Consider the following 21,068-nt stretch of genomic DNA (forward strand, 5'->3'; position numbering starts at 1 on the left):
TTATTTACAGATTTAAAATTATATTTTAAGTTCTGAATCAAAAATAAAGATTCTGTAATGTTAACAGTTAAATAAAGAATTGTGGAGAGCAAATACTTTTGTCAATTTCAACTTATTTTTAGAGAAAATTGCGAGTTATTTAAAAAAAGTGCAAGGGTACGTACCATGGCCATGACGTGGAATAAAGTGAGCGGGAGACAAGAGGGAAGAGAGAGGGAAGTACAATAACAGTGGAGAACAGAGACATCGGGAGATCTGTGGAAGGGAGAGGGCTGGGACGGGGTACACGGGATAAAACAAGATGGACACTACAGGGGCTTTCAGGAAAGAAAACAGGGAATTTGAAGCTGGATTTGGGGTGTTTTAACAGGGGTAGAAAATATCAAAGTTTTGGGTGGGGACAGATAAGAGATGGTGGTGAACAGCTGTTTTGAAGACCTGGGGGGAGTAGTGGGATTGAAGAGAGTGAGGAAGTTTCTTCCAGTGGTGGGAAAAGAGGAATGAAAGAGTGAAGGTGAGCAGAGAGTCTCGATTTTGGCAGTTTAACCAGAAGAGGGTTTCTGGCAGGTCTTGAGCGACCTGAAGGAATATTTGGGAGACAGAGCCCAGAGAGAGCTGGGGGAGCAAGGCCGGAGAGGAGTCGGTAGAAGACAGAAAGACCACCAACCTGCCTGCGGTGAGTGAGTGAAAGGCCCTTGGAGTTAGCTTCATCGTGGGAGATTCCAATAATTCTGAAAGCTTTGGTTTCAACAGCTTGAAGTCGAGCTAGGTGTGAGGCAGGAGCACCAGCCCAGAGGGGGGAACAGTATTCCATTGACCTGCGGATGAAAGCCTTGTATGTGGTGAGGAGCTCAGGTGTGCCAAGTAAGGACTTCGCACGACGGAGGATGCCCAGTCGGCGACTGGCTTTGGAAGCCATCTTGGAAATATGGTTTTCCGAGGAAAGATCATGGCAGATCATGAGACCCATGATGACCTTTTGCCATGTGTTTTCCACTTTGGTCTACATTACTAGGGGTGTGGATACCTCTATCTACCTCATCACTGAAAGACCTCAATCCAGGATTTGTCACCAGCACAAAGCATTGTATGGACAGTCGGACAGTAGATTGGTTAGCGTATGTTGGTTGTGTGGACAGACAGCATCAGATGCATCATGTTGGCATGAGATGTTGGCATGGGATGGTGGCATGACATGTTGGCATGACATGTTGGCATGACATGTTGGCATGGCAAGTTGGCATAAGATGTTGGCATGATATGTTAGCATGACGTGTTGGCATTACAAGTTGGCATGACATGTTGGCATGACATGTTTGCATGACATGTTGGCATGACATGTTTGCATGATATGTTGGCATGGCATGTTGGCATGACATGTTTGCATGATATGTTGGCATGACATGTTGGCATTACAAGTTGGCATGACATGTTGGCATGACAGTTTGCATGATATGTTGGCATGACATGTTGGCATGACATGTTGGCATGACATGTTGGCATGACATGTTGGCATGAGTGCATACTCTTGGTGGGATAATCCCTATCAATCTGTTAACACTCTCTGCCATATGATCCAAAATGAACAGGTTGCTCGTTTTGGCTGAATTTACTTTGTGGACCTGCCGGTGGACACTCCACTCGTATCTTGTCTCGTGTTTTCAGATTTATCCATGCTCATGTATAATAATGTCCCAATATCCTTGTGCTGCATGTAATACATGTACAACCTCTTCCATGAGCCTTTAGACACCGGGAAAGGATGTGCTGCAAGACATGTGCTGCATGTATTTTTCTGACACAAGACGTATTCATGACATTTGAAATGCTCAACCAGTCAACGACTGAGTGTGGTGGTAATAATACCACATGACTGAGTACAGTTTGTACCGTATTGATGGTGCAGGTGAACCACAGACATTTGAAATTCGTTTTCGACGTGCCGAAGACTACCCCATCGACCTCTATTACCTCATGGACCTCTCGTACTCCATGAAGGATGACCTGGAGAATGTGAAGAAGTTGGGCACAGAGCTGCAGCGTCGCATGGAGGATGTGACAAGTGACTTCCGGATTGGTACGCGTGAGTTTGTCTAATTCGATGGAATTTAGGGGGGGAGGGGGTGATCCCTGGAGTTGCTCAGATGCCAGTCCGACAAGGTTGCCATACTGGGCTCACCCAATAATTTGAAACTCTAGCCAAAACACTCACTTGCCAATCTAGCAGCCAGCACCCAGGAATTATCCATCTCGCCAGGTGGTTACCTAATAATGAGCGAACCACCTGACTGGAAGGACAGTTTGTGAATGAAGAATTCTTACACGTCAGTTAGCTGAGCTGGACTTTTGTTGTTTGATTTGTGGCATCCTACTTTTGGCATTATAATCGTTATTATCAATGAATTATCGAATTGTTTCAATCCATGTGGTGTCACTCCTCGTGCTCTTTGTCAGCAAAATCTACAAAATACATAATCGTTGAAGACAAAAACTTTGAAATGTACATCCCAATTCAGAGAATTTCTGCCAAGACGACATTGTGAATCAAAAAGAACACTTAGACATAACGTGTCCATACCAGATATCTGTTGTAAAAACAATCGCATGAAAAATAGTGCTCTACCATATATTGTGCATGCACTCATTGATGTCTGAACATTGTAAATCATCGTCCAGAATCACACCGGTACCAACATTGACTATGATTATGTCTGAATATTGTAAATCATTGTCCAGAATCACACCAGTACCAACATTGACTATGATTATGTCTGAACATTGTAAATCATTGTCCAAAATCACAACAGTACCAACATTGACTATGATTATGTCTGAACATTGTAAATCATTGTCCAAAATCACACCAGTACCAACATTGACTATGATTATGTCTGAATATTGTAAATCATCATCCAAAATCACACCGGTACCAACATTGACTATGATTATGTCTGAATATTGTAAATCATCATCCAAAATCACACCGGTACCAACATTGACTATGATTATGTCTGAATATTGTAAATCATCGTCCAGAATCACACCGGTACCAACATTGACGGGTATTATGTCTGAACATTGTAAATCATTGTCCAGAATCACACCGGTACCAACATTGACGGGTATTATGTCTGAACATTGTAAATCATTGTCCAGAATCACACCGGTACCAACATTGACGGGTATTATGTCTGAACATTGTAAATCATTGTCCAGAATCACACCGGTACCAACATTGACGGGTATTATGTCTGAACATTGTAAATCATCATCCAAAATCACACCGGTACCACCATTGACGGGTATTATGTCTGAACATTGTAAATCATTGTCCAGAATCACACCGGTACCACCATTGACGGGTATTATGTCTGAACATTGTAAATCATCGTCCAGAATCACACAGGTACCAACATTGACGGGTATTATGTCTGAACATTGTAAATCATCGTCCAGAATCACACCGGTACCAACATTGACGGGTATTATGTCTGAACATTGTAAATCATCGTCCAGAATCACACCGGTACCAACATTGACGGGTATTATGTCTGAACATTGTAAATCATTGTCCAAAATCACACTGGTACCACCATTGATTATGATTATGTCTGAACATTATAAATCATCATCCAGAATCACACCGGTACCAACATTGACGGGTATTATGTCTGAATATTGTAAATCATCGTCCAGAATCACACCGGTACCAACATTGACGGGTATTATGTCTGAACATTGTAAATCATCGTCCAGAATCACACAGGTACCAACATTGACGGGTATTATGTCTGAACATTGTAAATCATCATCCAGAATCACACCGGTACCAACATTGACGGGTATTATGTCTGAACATTGTAAATCATCGTCCAGAATCACACCGGTACCAACATTGACGGGTATTATGTCTGAACATTGTAAATCATTGTCCAAAATCACACTGGTACCACCATTGATTATGATTATGTCTGAACATTATAAATCATCATCCAGAATCACACCGGAACCAACATTGACGGGTATTATGTCTGAATATTGTAAATCATCGTCCAGAATCACACCGGTACCAACATTGACGGGTATTATGTCTGAACATTGTAAATCATTGTCCAAAATCACACTGGTACCACCATTGATTATGATTATGTCTGAACATTATAAATCATTGTCCAAAATCACACCGGTACCAACATTGACGGGTATTATGTCTGAACATTGTAAATCATCGTCCAGAATCACACCGGTACCAACATTGACGGGTATTATGTCTGAACATTGTAAATCATTGTCCAAAATCACACTGGTACCACCATTGATTATGATTATGTCTGAACATTATAAATCATCATCCAGAATCACACCGGTACCAACATTGACTATGATTATGTCTGAACATTGTAAATCATCATCCAGAATCACACCGGTACCACCATTGACTATGATTATGTCTGAACATTATAAATCATCATCCAAAATCACACCGGTACCACCATTGACTATGATTATGTCTGAACATTGTAAATCATTGTCCAGAATCACACCGGCACCACCATTGACTATGATTATGTCTGAACATTATAAATCATCATCCAAAATCACACCGGTACCACCATTGACTATGATTATGTCTGAACATTGTAAATCATTGTCCAGAATCACACCGGCACCACCATTGACTATGATTATGTCTGAACATTATAAATCATCATCCAGAATCACACCGGTACCAACATTGACTATGATTATGTCTGAACATTATAAATCATCATCCAAAATCACACCGGTACCACCATTGACGGGTATTATGTCTGAACATTGTAAATCATTGTCCAGAATCACACCGGTACCACCATTGACGGGTATTATGTCTGAACATTGTAAATCATCGTCCAGAATCACACAGGTACCAACATTGACGGGTATTATGTCTGAACATTGTAAATCATCGTCCAGAATCACACCGGTACCAACATTGACGGGTATTATGTCTGAACATTGTAAATCATCGTCCAGAATCACACCGGTACCAACATTGACGGGTATTATGTCTGAACATTGTAAATCATTGTCCAAAATCACACTGGTACCACCATTGATTATGATTATGTCTGAACATTATAAATCATCATCCAGAATCACACCGGTACCAACATTGACGGGTATTATGTCTGAATATTGTAAATCATCGTCCAGAATCACACCGGTACCAACATTGACGGGTATTATGTCTGAACATTGTAAATCATCGTCCAGAATCACACAGGTACCAACATTGACGGGTATTATGTCTGAACATTGTAAATCATCGTCCAGAATCACACCGGTACCAACATTGACGGGTATTATGTCTGAACATTGTAAATCATTGTCCAAAATCACACTGGTACCACCATTGATTATGATTATGTCTGAACATTATAAATCATCATCCAGAATCACACCGGAACCAACATTGACGGGTATTATGTCTGAATATTGTAAATCATCGTCCAGAATCACACCGGTACCAACATTGACGGGTATTATGTCTGAACATTGTAAATCATTGTCCAAAATCACACTGGTACCACCATTGATTATGATTATGTCTGAACATTATAAATCATTGTCCAAAATCACACCGGTACCAACATTGACGGGTATTATGTCTGAACATTGTAAATCATCGTCCAGAATCACACCGGTACCAACATTGACGGGTATTATGTCTGAACATTGTAAATCATTGTCCAAAATCACACTGGTACCACCATTGATTATGATTATGTCTGAACATTATAAATCATCATCCAGAATCACACCGGTACCAACATTGACTATGATTATGTCTGAACATTGTAAATCATCATCCAGAATCACACCGGTACCACCATTGACTATGATTATGTCTGAACATTATAAATCATCATCCAAAATCACACCGGTACCACCATTGGCTATGATTATGTCTGAACATTGTAAATCATTGTCCAGAATCACACCGGTACCACCATTGACTATGATTATGTCTGAACATTATAAATCATCATCCAAAATCACACCGGTACCACCATTGACTATGATTATGTCTGAACATTGTAAATCATTGTCCAGAATCACACCGGCACCACCATTGACTATGATTATGTCTGAACATTATAAATCATCATCCAGAATCACACCGGTACCAACATTGACTATGATTATGTCTGAACATTATAAATCATTGTCCAAAATCACACCGGTACCACCATTGACTATGATTATGTCTGAACATTATAAATCATTGTCCAAAATCACACCGGTACCACCATTGACTATGATTATGTCTGAACATTATAAATCATTGTCCAGAATCACACCGGTACCACCATTGACGGGTATTATGTCTGAACATTGTAAATCATTGTCCAAAATCACACCGGTACCAACATTGACTATGATTATGTCTGAACATTATAAATCATCATCCAAAATCACACCGGTACCACCATTGACGGGTATTATGTCTGAACATTGTAAATCATTGTCCAAAATCACACCGGTACCAACATTGACTATGATTATGTCTGAACATTATAAATCATCATCCAAAATCACACCGGTACCAACATTGACTATGATTATGTCTGAACATTATAAATCATTGTCCAAAATCACACCGTTACTACCATTGACTATGATTATGTCTGAACATTGTAAATCATTGTCCAAAATCACACCGTTACCACCATTGACTATGATTATGTCTGAACATTGTAAATCATTGTCCAGAATCACACCGGTACCAACATTGACTATGATTATGTCTGAACATTGTAAATCATTGTCCAGAATCACACCGGTACCAACATTGACTATGATTATGTCTGAAAATTGTAAATCATCATCCAGAATCACACCGGTACCACCATTGACTATGATTATGTGTGAACATTGTAAATCATTGTCCAAAATCACACCGGTACCACCATTGACTATGATTATGTCTGAACATTGTAAATCATTGTCCAAAATCACACCGGTACCAACATTGACTATGATTATGTCTGAACATTGTAAATCATTGTCCAGAATCACACCGGTACCAACATTGACTATGATTATGTCTGAATATTGTAAGTCATCATCCAAAATCACACCGGTACCACCATTGACTGTGATTATGTCTGAAAATTGTAAATCATCATCCAAAATTAGACCAGTACCAACATTGACTATGATTATGTCTGAAAATTGTAAATCATTGTCCAAAATTACACCAGTACCAACATTGACTATGATTATGTCTGAATATTGTAAATCATCATCCAAAATCACACCAGTACCAACATTGACTATGATTAATGTCTGAATATTGTAAATCATCATCCAAAATTACACCGGTACCAACATTGACTATGATTATGTCTGAAAATTGTAAATCATCATCCAAAATCACACCGGTACCACCATTGACTATGATTATGTCTGAAAATTGTAAATCATCATCCAAAATTACACAAGTACCAACATTGACTATGATTATGTCTGAACATTGTAAATCATTGTCCAAAATCACACCGGTACCAACATTGACTACGATTATGTCTGAACATTTAAAATCATTGTCCAAAATCACACCGGTACCAACATTGACGAGTATTATTTCTGAATATTGTAAATAATCATCCAAAATCACACCGGCACCACAATTGACGATGATTATGTCTGAAAATTGTAAATCATTGTCCAAAATCACACCAGTACCAACATTGACGGGTATTATGTCTGAACATTGTAAATCATTCTCCAAAATCACACCGGTACCAACATTGACTATGATTATGTCTGAACATTGTAAATCATTGTCCAAAATTACACCGGTACCAACATTGACGAGTATTATGTCTGAACATTGTAAATCATTGTCCAAAATCACACCAGTACCAACATTGACGGGTATTATGTCTGAACATTGTAAATCATTCTCCAAAATCACACCGGTACCAACATTGACTATGATTATGTCTGAACATTGTAAATCATTGTCCAAAATTACACCGGTACCAACATTGACGAGTATTATGTCTGAACATTGTAAATCATTGTCCAAAATCACACCAGTACCAACATTGACGGGTATTATGTCTGAATATTGTAAATAATCATCCAAAATCACACCGGCACCACAATTGACGATGATTATGTCTGAAAATTGTAAATTATTGTCCAAAATCACACCGGTACCACCATTGACTATGATTATGTCTGAAAATTGTAAATTATTGCCCAAAATCACACCGGTACCACCATTGACTATGATTATGTCTGAACATTGTACATTATTGTCTAAAATCACACCGGTACCACCATTGACTGTGATTATGTCTGAACATTGTAAATTATTGTCCAAAATCACACCGGTACCACCATTGTGGCCGGTGCTCCTGCCTCACACCTAGCTCGGCTTCACGCTGTTGAAACCAAAGCTTTCAGAATTATTGGAATCTCCCGCGATGAAGCTATCTCTGAGGGCCTTTCACTCACTCACCGCAGGCAGGTAGGTGGTCTTTCTGTCTTCTACCGACTCCTCTCCGGCCTTGCACCCCCAGCTCTCTCTGTGCTCTGTCCCCCAAATATTCCTACAGGTCGCACAAGATCTGCCAGCAACCCTCTGATGGTTAAACTGCCGAAATCTCGGCTCTCTGCTCACCTTCACTCTTTCATTCCTCTTTTCTCCCGCCTCTGGAACAAACTCCCTCACTCCCTTCAATCCCACTCCTCCCTCCAGGTCTTTAAAACAGCTGTTCACCACCATCTCTTATCTTCCCCCATCCAAAACCTTGATCTTTTCTACCCCCGCTAATTCACCCCAGATCCACCTTGTTTGAAATTCCAACTTCTTTCCTGGAAGTCCTGGCAGTGTCCATATGTTTTATACCTCTCCCACCGTCCCCTTCCCATGCCCCCCCCCCCAAAGCCCTCGCCCTCTCTCAGATCTCTCGATGTCTCCATGTCTCTCGGTCCCTGCTCTCAAATGTTGTGTTTGTGTCCTTCCCCCTCTCTCCCCATCTTGTCTAACGCTCCCGATGTTATATGTTTTATGTGTCGGTTTGTCTTTCTGTGTGATTAATGTTCGCTCTTTCACGAGCCTCGATCTTGTATACAACAACAAAAAAAAAAAAAAAAAAAAAATATTGACTATGATTATGTCTGAACATTGTAAATTATTGTCCAAAATCACACCGGTACCACCATTGACTATGATTATGTCTGAACATTGTAAATTATTGTCTAAAATCACACCGGTACCACCATTGACTATGATTATGTCTGAACATTGTAAATTATTGTCTAAAATCACACCGGTACCACCATTGACTATGATTATGTCTGAACATTGTAAATTATTGTCCAAAATCACACCGGTATCACAATTGACGACGATTATGTCTGAAAATTGTAAATCATTGTCCAAAATCACACCGGTACCACCATTGACTATGATTATGTCTGAACATTGTAAATTATTGTCCAAAATCACACCGGTACCACAATTGACTATGATTATGTCTGAACATTGTAAATTATTGTCCAAAATCACACCGTTACCACCATTGACTATGATTATGTCTGAACATTGTAAATTATTGTCCAAAATCACACCGGTACCACCATTGACTCTGATTATGTCTGAACATTGTAAATTATTGTCCAAAATCACACCGGTACCACCATTGACTATGATTATGTCTGAACATTGTAAATTATTGTCCAAAATCACACCGGTACCACCATTGACAATGATTATGTCTGAACATTGTAAATTATTGTCCAAAATCACACCGGTACCACCATTGACAATGATTATGTCTGAAAATTGTAAATTATTGTCCAAAACCACAACGGTACCATCATTGACTATGATTATGTCTGAACATTGTAAATTATTGTCCAAAATCACACCGGTACCACCATTGACTATGATTATGTCTGAAAATTGTAAATCATTGTCCAAAATCACACCGGTACCACCATTGACTGTGATTATGGCTGAAAATTGAAAATTATTGTCCAAAATCACACCGGTACCAACATTGACTATGATTATGTCTGAACATTGTAAATCATCATCCAAAATCACACTGGTACCACCATTGACTATGATTATGTCTGAATATTGTAAATCATTGTCCAATATCACACCTGTACCAACATTGACTATGATTATGTCTGAAAATTGTAAATCATCATCCAAAATCACACCGGTACCACCATTGACTATGATTATGTCTGAACATTGTAAATTATTGTCCAAAATCACACCGGTACCACCATTGACTATGATTATGTATGAACATTGTAAATTATTGTCCAAAATCACACCGGTACCAACATTGACTATGATTATGTCTGAACATTGTAAATTATTGTCCAAAATCACACCGGTATCACCATTGACTATGATTATGTCTGAACATTGTAAATCATCATCCAAAATCACACCGGTACCACCATTGACTATGATTATGTCTGAATATTGTAAATCAGTGTCCAATATCACACCGGTACCACCATTGACTATGATTATGTCTGAAAATTGTAAATCATCATTCAAAATCACACCGGTACCACCATTGACTATGATTATGTCTGAACATTGTAAATTATCGTCCAAAATCACACCGGTACCACCATTGACTATGATTATGTATGAACATTGTAAATTATTGTCCAAAATCACACCGGGACCAACATTGACTATGATTATGTCTGAACATTGTAAATTATTGTCCAATATCACACCGGTATCACCATTGACTATGATTATGTCTGAAAATTGTAAATTATTGTCCAAAATCACACAGGTACCACCATTGACTATGATTATGTCTGAAAATTGTAAATCATTGTCCAAAATCACACCGGTACCACCACTGAATATGATTATGTCTGAACATTGTAAATCATTTCCCAAAATCACACCGGTACCACCATTGACTATGATTGTCTGAAAATTGTAAATCATTGTCCAAAATCACACCAGTACCAACATTGAATATGATTATGTCTGAACATTGTAAATTATTGTCCAAAATCACACCGGTACCACCATTGACTATGATTATGTCTGAAAATTGTAAATCATTGTCCAAAATCACACCGGTACCAACATTGATGAGTATTATGTCTGAACATTGTAAATCATTGTCCATAATCACACCGGTACCACCATTGATTATGATTATGTCTGAACATTGTAAATCATTGTCGAAAATCACACCGGTACCAACATTGACGGGTATTATGTCTGAACATTGTAAATCATCATCCAAAATCACACCGGTACCACAATTGACGATGATTATGTCTGAAAATTGTAAATTATTGTCCAAAATCACACCGGTACCACCATTGACGATGATTATGTCTGAACATTGTAAATCATTGTCCAAAATCACACCGGTACCACCATTGACTATGATTATGTCTGAACATTGTAAATTATTGTCCAAAATCACACCGGTACCACCATTGACTATGATTATGTCTGAACATTGTAAATTATTGTCCAAAATCGCACCGGTACCACCATTGACTATGATTATGTCTGAAAATTGTAAATTATTGTCCAAAATCACACCGGTACCATCATTGACGAGTATTATGTCTCAAAATTGTAAATTATTGTCCAAAATCACACCGGTACCACCATTGACTATGATTATGTCTGAAAATTGTTAATCATTGTCCAAAATCACACCGGTACCACCATTGACTGTGATTATGTCTGAAAATTGAAAATTATTGTCCAAAATTACACCGGTACCACCATTGACTATGATTATGTCTGAAAATTGTAAATCATCATCCAAAATCACGCCGGTACCACCATTGACTATGATTATGTCTGAATATTGTAAATCATTGTCCAAAATCACACCGGTACCACCATTGACTATGATTATGTCTGAAAATTGTAAAACATCATCCAACATCACACCGGTACCACAATTGACGATGATTATGTCTGAAAATTGTAAATCATTGTCCAAAATCACACCGGTACAACCATTGACGATGATTATGTCTGAACATTGTAAATTATTGTCCAAAATCACACCGGTACCACCATTGATTATATGATTATGTCTGAACATTGTAAATTATTGTCCAAAATCACACCAGTACCACCATTGATTATGATTATGTCTGAACATTGTAAATCATTGTCGAAAATCACACCGGTACCACCATTGACGATGATTATGTCTGAACATTGTATATTATTGTCCAAAATCACACCGGTACCACCATTGACTATGATTATGTCTGAACATTGTAAATTATTGTCCAAAATCACACCGGTACCACCATTGACTATGATTATGTCTGAACATTGTAAATCATTGTCCAAAATCACACCGGTACCACCATTGATTATGATTATGTCTGAAAATTGTAAATCATCATCCAAAATCACACCGGTACCACCATTGACTATGATTATGTCTGAACATTGTAAATTATTGTCCAAAATCACACCGGTACCACCATTGACTATGATTATGTCTGAAAATTGTAAATCATTGTCCAAAATCACACAGGTACCACCATTGACTATGATTATGTCTGAAAATTGTAAATCATTGTCCAAAATCACACCGGTACCACCACTGACTATGATTATGTCTGAACATTGTAAATCATTTCCCAAAATCACACCGGTACCACCATTGACAATGATTATGTCTGAACATTGTAAATTATTGTCCAAAATCACACCGGTACCACCATTGACAATGATTATGTCTGAAAATTGTAAATTATTGTCCAAAACCACAACGGTACCATCATTGACTATGATTATGTCTGAACATTGTAAATCATTGTCCAAAATCACACCGGTACCACCATTGATTATGATTATGTCTGAAAATTGTAAATCATCATCCAAAATCACACCGGTACCACCATTGACTATGATTATGTCTGAACATTGTAAATTATTGTCCAAAATCACACCGGTACCACCATTGACTATGATTATGTCTGAAAATTGTAAATCATTGTCCAAAATCACACAGGTACCACCATTGACTATGATTATGTCTGAAAATTGTAAATTATTGTCCAAAATCACACCGGTACCACCATTGACTATGATTATGTCTGAACATTGTAAATTATTGTCCAAAATCACACCGGTACCACCATTGACAATGATTATGTCTGAACATTGTAAATTATTGTCCAAAATCACACCGGTACCACCATTGACAATGATTATGTCTGAAAATTGTAAATTATTGTCCAAAACCACAACGGTACCATCATTGACTATGATTATGTCTGAACATTGTAAATTATTGTCCAAAATCACACCGGTACCACCATTGACTATGATTATGTCTGAAAATTGTAAATCATTGTCCAAAATCACACCGGTACCACCATTGACTGTGATTATGTCTGAAAATTGAAAATTATTGTCCAAAATCACACCGGTACCAACATTGACTTTGATTATGTCTGAACATTGTAAATCATCATCCAAAATCACACTGGTACCACCATTGACTATGATTATGTCTGAATATTGTAAATCATTGTCCAATATCACACCGGTACCAACATTGACTATGATTATGTCTGAAAATTGTAAATCATCATCCAAAATCACACCGGTACCACCATTGACTATGATTATGTCTGAACATTGTAAATTATTGTCCAAAATCACACCGGTACCACCATTGACTATGATTATGTATGAACATTGTAAATTATTGTCCAAAATCACACCGGTACCAACATTGACTATGATTATGTCTGAACATTGTAAATTATTGTCCAAAATCACACCGGTACCACCATTGACTATGATTATGTCTGAAAATTGTAAATCATCATTCAAAATCACACCGGTACCACCATTGACTATGATTATGTCTGAACATTGTAAATTATTGTCCAAAATCACACCGGTACCACCATTGACTATGATTATGTATGAACATTGTAAATTATTGTCCAAAATCACACCGGGACCAACATTGACTATGATTATGTCTGAACATTGTAAATTATTGTCCAATATCACACCGGTATCACCATTGACTATGATTATGTCTGAAAATTGTAAATTATTGTCCAAAATCACACAGGTACAACCATTGACTATGATTATGTCTGAAAATTGTAAATCATTGTCCAAAATCACACCGGTACCACCACTGAATATGATTATGTCTGAACATTGTAAATCATTTCCCAAAATCACACCGGTACCACCATTGACTATGATTGTCTGAAAATTGTAAATCATTGTCCAAAATCACACCAGTACCAACATTGAATATGATTATGTCTGAACATTGTAAATTATTGTCCAAAATCACACCGGTACCACCATTGACTATGATTATGTCTGAAAATTGTAAATCATTGTCCAAAATCACACCGGTACCAACATTGATGAGTATTATGTCTGAACATTGTAAATCATTGTCCATAATCACACCGGTACCACCATTGATTATGATTATGTCTGAACATTGTAAATCATTGTCGAAAATCACACCGGTACCAACATTGACGGGTATTATATCTGAACATTGTAAATCATCATCCAAAATCACACCGGTACCACAATTGACGATGATTATGTCTGAAAATTGTAAATTATTGTCCAAAATCACACCGGTACCACCATTGACGATGATTATGTCTGAACATTGTAAATCATTGTCCAAAATCACACCGGTACCACCATTGACTATGATTATGTCTGAACATTGTAAATTATTGTCCAAAATCACACCGGTACCACCATTGACTATGATTATGTCTGAACATTGTAAATTATTGTCCAAAATCACACCGGTACCACCATTGAGTATGATTATGTCTGAAAATTGTAAATTATTGTCCAAAATCACACCGGTACCATCATTGACGAGTATTATGTCTCAAAATGGTAAATTATTGTCCAAAATCACACCGGTACCACCATTGACTATGATTATGTCTGAAAATTGTTAATCATTGTCCAAAATCACACCGGTAGCACCATTGACTGTGATTATGTCTGAAAATTGAAAATTATTGTCCAAAATTACACCGGTACCACCATTGACTATGATTATGTCTGAAAATTGTAAATCATCATCCAAAATCACGCCGGTACCACCATTGACTATGATTATGTCTGAATATTGTAAATCATTGTCCAAAATCACACCGGTACCACCATTGACTATGATTATGTCTGAAAATTGTAAAACATCATCCAACATCACACCGGTACCACAATTGACGATGATTATGTCTGAAAATTGTAAATCATTGTCCAAAATCACACCGGTACAACCATTGACGATGATTATGTCTGAACATTGTAAATTATTGTCCAAAATCACACCGGTACCACCATTGACTATGATTATGTCTGAACATTGTAAATTATTGTCCAAAATCACACCGGTACCACCATTGATTATGATTATGTCTGAACATTGTAAATCATTGTCGAAAATCACACCGGTACCACCATTGACGATGATTATGTCTGAACATTGTATATTATTGTCCAAAATCACACCGGTACCACCATTGACTATGATTATGTCTGAACATTGTAAATTATTGTCCAAAATCACACCGGTACCACCATTGACTATGATTATGTCTGAAAATTGTAAATCATCATCCAAAATCACACCGGTACCACCATTGACTATGATTATGTCTGAACATTGTAAATTATTGTCCAAAATCACACCGGTACCACCATTGACTATGATTATGTCTGAAAATTGTAAATCATTGTCCAAAATCACACAGGTACCACCATTGACTATGATTATGTCTGAAAATTGTAAATCATTGTCCAAAATCACACCGGTACCACCACTGACTATGATTATGTCTGAACATTGTAAATCATTTCCCAAAATCACAACGGTACCACCATTGACTATGATTATGTCTGAAAATTGTAAATCATTGTCCAAAATCACACCGGTACCAACATTGACTATGATTATGTCTGAACATTGTAAATTATTGTCCAAAATCACACCGGTACCATCATTGACTATGATTATGTCTGAAAATTGTAAATCATCATCCAAAATCACACCGGTACCACCATTGATTATGATTATGTCTGAACATTGTAAATCATTGTCAAAAATCACACCGGTACCACCAATGATTATGATTATGTCTGAACATTGTAAATCATTGTCCAAAATCACACTGGTACCAACATTGTCGAGTATTATGTCTGAACATTGTAAATCATCATCCAGAATCACACCGGTACCACCATTGACTATGATTATCTCAGAAAATTGTAAATCATCATCCAAAATCACACCGGTACCACCATTGATTATGATTATGTCTGAACATTGTAAATCATCATCCAAAATCACACCGGTACCACCATTGACTATGATTATGTCTGAACATTGTAAATCATCATCCAAAATCACACCGGTACCACCATTGACTGTGATTATGTCTGAACATTGTAAATCATCATCCAAAATCACACGGGTACCACAATTGACAATCATTATGTCTGAGTATTGTCAATCTTTGTCCAAAATCACACCGGTACCACCACTCACTATGATTATGTCTGAATATTGTAAATCATCATCCAGAATCACACCGGTACCACCATTGATTATGATTATGTCTGAAGATTGTAAATTATTGTCCAAAATCACACCGGTACCACCATTGATTATGATTATGTCTGAACATTGTAAATTATTGTCCAAAATCACACCGGTACCACCATTGATTATGATTATGTCTGAACATTGTAAATCATTGTCGAAAATCACACCGGTACCACCATTGACGATGATTATGTCTGAACATTGTATATTATTGTCCAAAATCACACCGGTACCACCATTGACTATGATTATGTCTGAACATTGTAAGTTATTGTCCAAAATCACACCGGTACCACCATTGACTATGATTATGTCTGAACATTGTAAATCATTGTCCAAAATCACACCGGTACCACCATTGACTATGATTATGTCTGAAAATTGTAAATCATCATCCAAAATCACACCGGTACCACCATTGACTATGATTATGTCTGAAAATTGTAAATTATTGTCCAAAATCACACAGGTACCACCATTGACTATGATTATGTCTGAAAATTGTAAATCATTGTCCAAAATCACACCGGTACCACCACTGAATATGATTATGTCTGAACATTGTAAATCATTTCCCAAAATCACACCGGTACCACCATTGACTATGATTGTCTGAAAATTGTAAATCATTGTCCAAAATCACACCAGTACCAACATTGAATATGATTATGTCTGAACATTGTAAATTATTGTCCAAAATCACACCGGTACCACCATTGACTATGATTATGTCTGAAAATTGTAAATCATTGTCCAAAATCACACCGGTACCAACATTGATGAGTATTATGTCTGAACATTGTAAATCATTGTCCATAATCACACCGGTACCACCATTGATTGTGATTATGTCTGAACATTGTAAATCATTGTCGAAAATCACACCGGTACCAACATTGACGGGTATTATGTCTGAACATTGTAAATCATTATCCAAAATCACACCGGTACCACAATTGACGATGATTATGTCAGAAAATTGTAAATTATTGTCCAAAATCACACCGGTACCACCATTGACGATGATTATGTCTGAACATTGTAAATCATTGTCCAAAATCACACCGGTACCACCATTGACTATGATTATGTCTGAACATTGTAAATTATTGTCCAAAATCACACCGGTACCACCATTGACTATGATTATGTCTGAACATTGTAAATTATTGTCCAAAATCACACCGGTACCACCATTGACTATGATTATGTCTGAAAATTGTAAATTATTGTCCAAAATCACACCGGTACCATCATTGACGAGTATTATGTCTCAAAATTGTAAATTATTGTCCAAAATCACACCGGTACCACCATTGACTATGATTATGTCTGAAAATTGTTAATCATTGTCCAAAATCACACCGGTACCACCATTGACTGTGATTATGTCTGAAAATTGAAAATTATTGTCCAAAATTACACCGGTACCACCATTGACTATGATTATGTCTGAAAATTGTAAATCATCATCCAAAATCACGCCGGTACCACCATTGACTATGATTATGTCTGAATATTGTAAATCATTGTCCAAAATCACACCGGTACCACCATTGACTATGATTATGTCTGAAAATTGTAAAACATCATCCAACATCACACCGGTACCACAATTGACGATGATTATGTCTGAAAATTGTAAATCATTGTCCAAAATCACACCGGTACAACTATTGACAATGATTATGTCTGAACATTGTAAATTATTGTCCAAAATCACACCGGTACCACCATTGATTATGATTATGTCTGAACATTGTAAATCATTGTCGAAAATCACACCGGTACCACCATTGACGATGATTATGTCTGAACATTGTATATTATTGTCCAAAATCACACCGGTACCACCATTGACTATGATTATGTCTGAACATTGTAAATTATTGTCCAAAATCACACCGGTACCACCATTGACTATGATTATGTCTGAACATTGTAAATCATTGTCCAAAATCACACCGGTACCACCATTGACTATGATTATGTCTGAAAATTGTAAATCATCATCCAAAATCACACCGGTACCACCATTGACTATGATTATGTCTGAACATTGTAAATTATTGTCCAAAATCACACCGGTACCACCATTGACTATGATTATGTCTGAAAATTGTAAATCATTGTCCAAAATCACACAGGTACCACCATTGACTATGATTATGTCTGAAAATTGTAAATCATTGTCCAAAATCACACCGGTACCACCACTGACTATGATTATGTCTGAACATTGTAAATCATTTCCCAAAATCACAACGGTACCACCATTGACTATGATTATGTCTGAAAATTGTAAATCATTGTCCAAAATCACACCGGTACCAACATTGACTATGATTATGTCTGAACATTGTAAATTATTGTCCAAAATCACACCGGTACCACCACTCACTATGATTATGTCTGAAAATTGCAAATCATCATCCAAAATCACACCGGTACCACCATTGACTATGATTATGTCTGAAGATTGTAAATTATTGTCCAAAATCACACCGGTACCACCATTGACTATGATTATGTCTGAAAATTGTAAATCATCATCCAAAATCACACCGGTACCACCATTGACTATGATTATGTCTGAAAATTGTAAATCGTCATCCAAAATCACACCGGTACCAACTTGGACTATGATTATGTCTGAAAATTGTAAATCGTTATCCAAAATCATACAGGCACCACCATTGATTATGATTATGTCTGAAAATTGTAAATCATCATCCAAAATCACACCGGTACCACCATTGACTATGATTATGTCTGAAAATTGTAAATCATCATCCAAAATCACACCGGTACCACCATTGACGATGATTATGTCTGAACATTGTAAATTATTGTCCAAAATCACACCGGTACCACCATTGACTATGATTATGTCTGAAAATTGTAAATCATTGTCCAAAATCACACCGGTACCACCATTGACTATGATTATGTCTGAAAATTGTAAATTATTGTCCAAAATCACACCGGTACCACCATTGACTATGATTATGTCTGAAAATTGTGAATTATTGTCCAAAATCACACCGGTACCACCATTGACTATGATTATGTCTGAAAAATTTGAACTATTGTCCAAAATCACACCGGTATCACCATTGACTATGATTATGTCTGAACATTGTAAATTATTGTCCAAAATCACACCGGTACCACTATTGACTATGATTATGTCTGAAAATTGTAAATTATTGTCCAAAATCACACCGGTACCACCATTGACTATGGTTATGTCTGAAAATTGTAAATCATTGTCCTAATTCACACCGGTACCACCATTGACTATGATTATGTCTGAAAATTGTAAATCATTGTCCAAAATCACACCGGTACCACCATTGACTATGATTATGTCTGAAAATTGTAAATCATTGTCCAAAATCACACCGGTACCACCATTGACGATGATTTGTAGATAATTTCCACCTCTTGTTGATCCATTATTATTTTCTACTTTTTTGTTTCGTTTCCCACTTCTCTCCAAACCTGATTTCTACTGGTCCTCCTTTTTCTTCCTTCACTTTTCCATTTCGATTTTCCCCTCTTTTTTCATTTCCTTCTGATGATGTGCATGGAGGGTAGAGCACCGATTTCTTACATACACATTATATATTATTTTTAAAGTCGAGACCTCTTTGTGAGTGTTCTCTATTTGATGCTGATATTGTTAAATTTGTGCATTCTTTGGCAACGTTGTTGCTAATTGTTCTTGTAATCAACGTAACCTGTTCTTCTTTTTATTATTATCTTTTACTTCTGATCTCATTTCCATTGTTTGTATTCATGGTGTTCCTCATAACGTTGAAGTTTCATTTTGTGACTTGTGAAAATCGAATATTTTAAAAGTATTGTTATGTTTGTGGGGGGTAGACAATGATTACCTTAGAGCCAGGTACAAGTGTATAAAGTACCATGCTCCATATGTCGCGATGAAGAAGAGGGACCCCTTTGTACATAAGTAGGTGTCCGGTAGACCGTATGTTGTGTAAGTGTATAAGTGTCCCCATGAGAGGGGTGGGGTTATGTTAATTAGTTAGGGATTATGGGTAATGAATCCCCTGTATGCAATTGCCTCTGTTATTTCCCCTCTGTTCCTTATGACAATGCAGCACACACACAAAGCCAGGCAATAGCGCATTAAAAGACACTAAATAAAAGCTAACCGGAAACAGGCCTTTGAGCACTAACGATGATACCACCGACGTGTGATAACATCAAGCAGGCAGGTCCGGGAGACCACACCGGAGCAGTGATTGGTGAGATTTGTCGAGCAATAAGGAGATGGACTGGCTGATAGGAGCGGGCACAGGCGGCCTCAGATGATGCCAGAGCCTTGAGTACAAAGGAGTTGGAGGGGGCCGACATTTCCTCTCTTGGTTTCTGAATCTG

At 37.3% G+C, this 21,068-nt stretch overlaps 1 protein-coding gene across 1 annotated transcript in view; it reads left to right on the top strand.

The window, feature by feature from the left end:
- Nucleotides 1-21,068, top strand: part of LOC137429571 (integrin beta-1-like) — an 80,243-nt gene that overhangs the window by 11,335 nt on the left and 47,840 nt on the right. Inside the window, exon 5 of the mRNA XM_068119583.2 lies at nt 1,907-2,077. Within this exon, the coding sequence (XP_067975684.2) occupies nt 1,907-2,077 (171 nt within the window). The remainder of the gene's footprint in view (nt 1-1,906; nt 2,078-21,068) is intronic.

This window comes from Myxine glutinosa, chromosome 6 (genome assembly GCF_964187855.1).
Source record: "Myxine glutinosa chromosome 6, kmMyxGlut1.1, whole genome shotgun sequence".
Taxonomy (NCBI): domain Eukaryota; kingdom Metazoa; phylum Chordata; class Myxini; order Myxiniformes; family Myxinidae; genus Myxine; species Myxine glutinosa.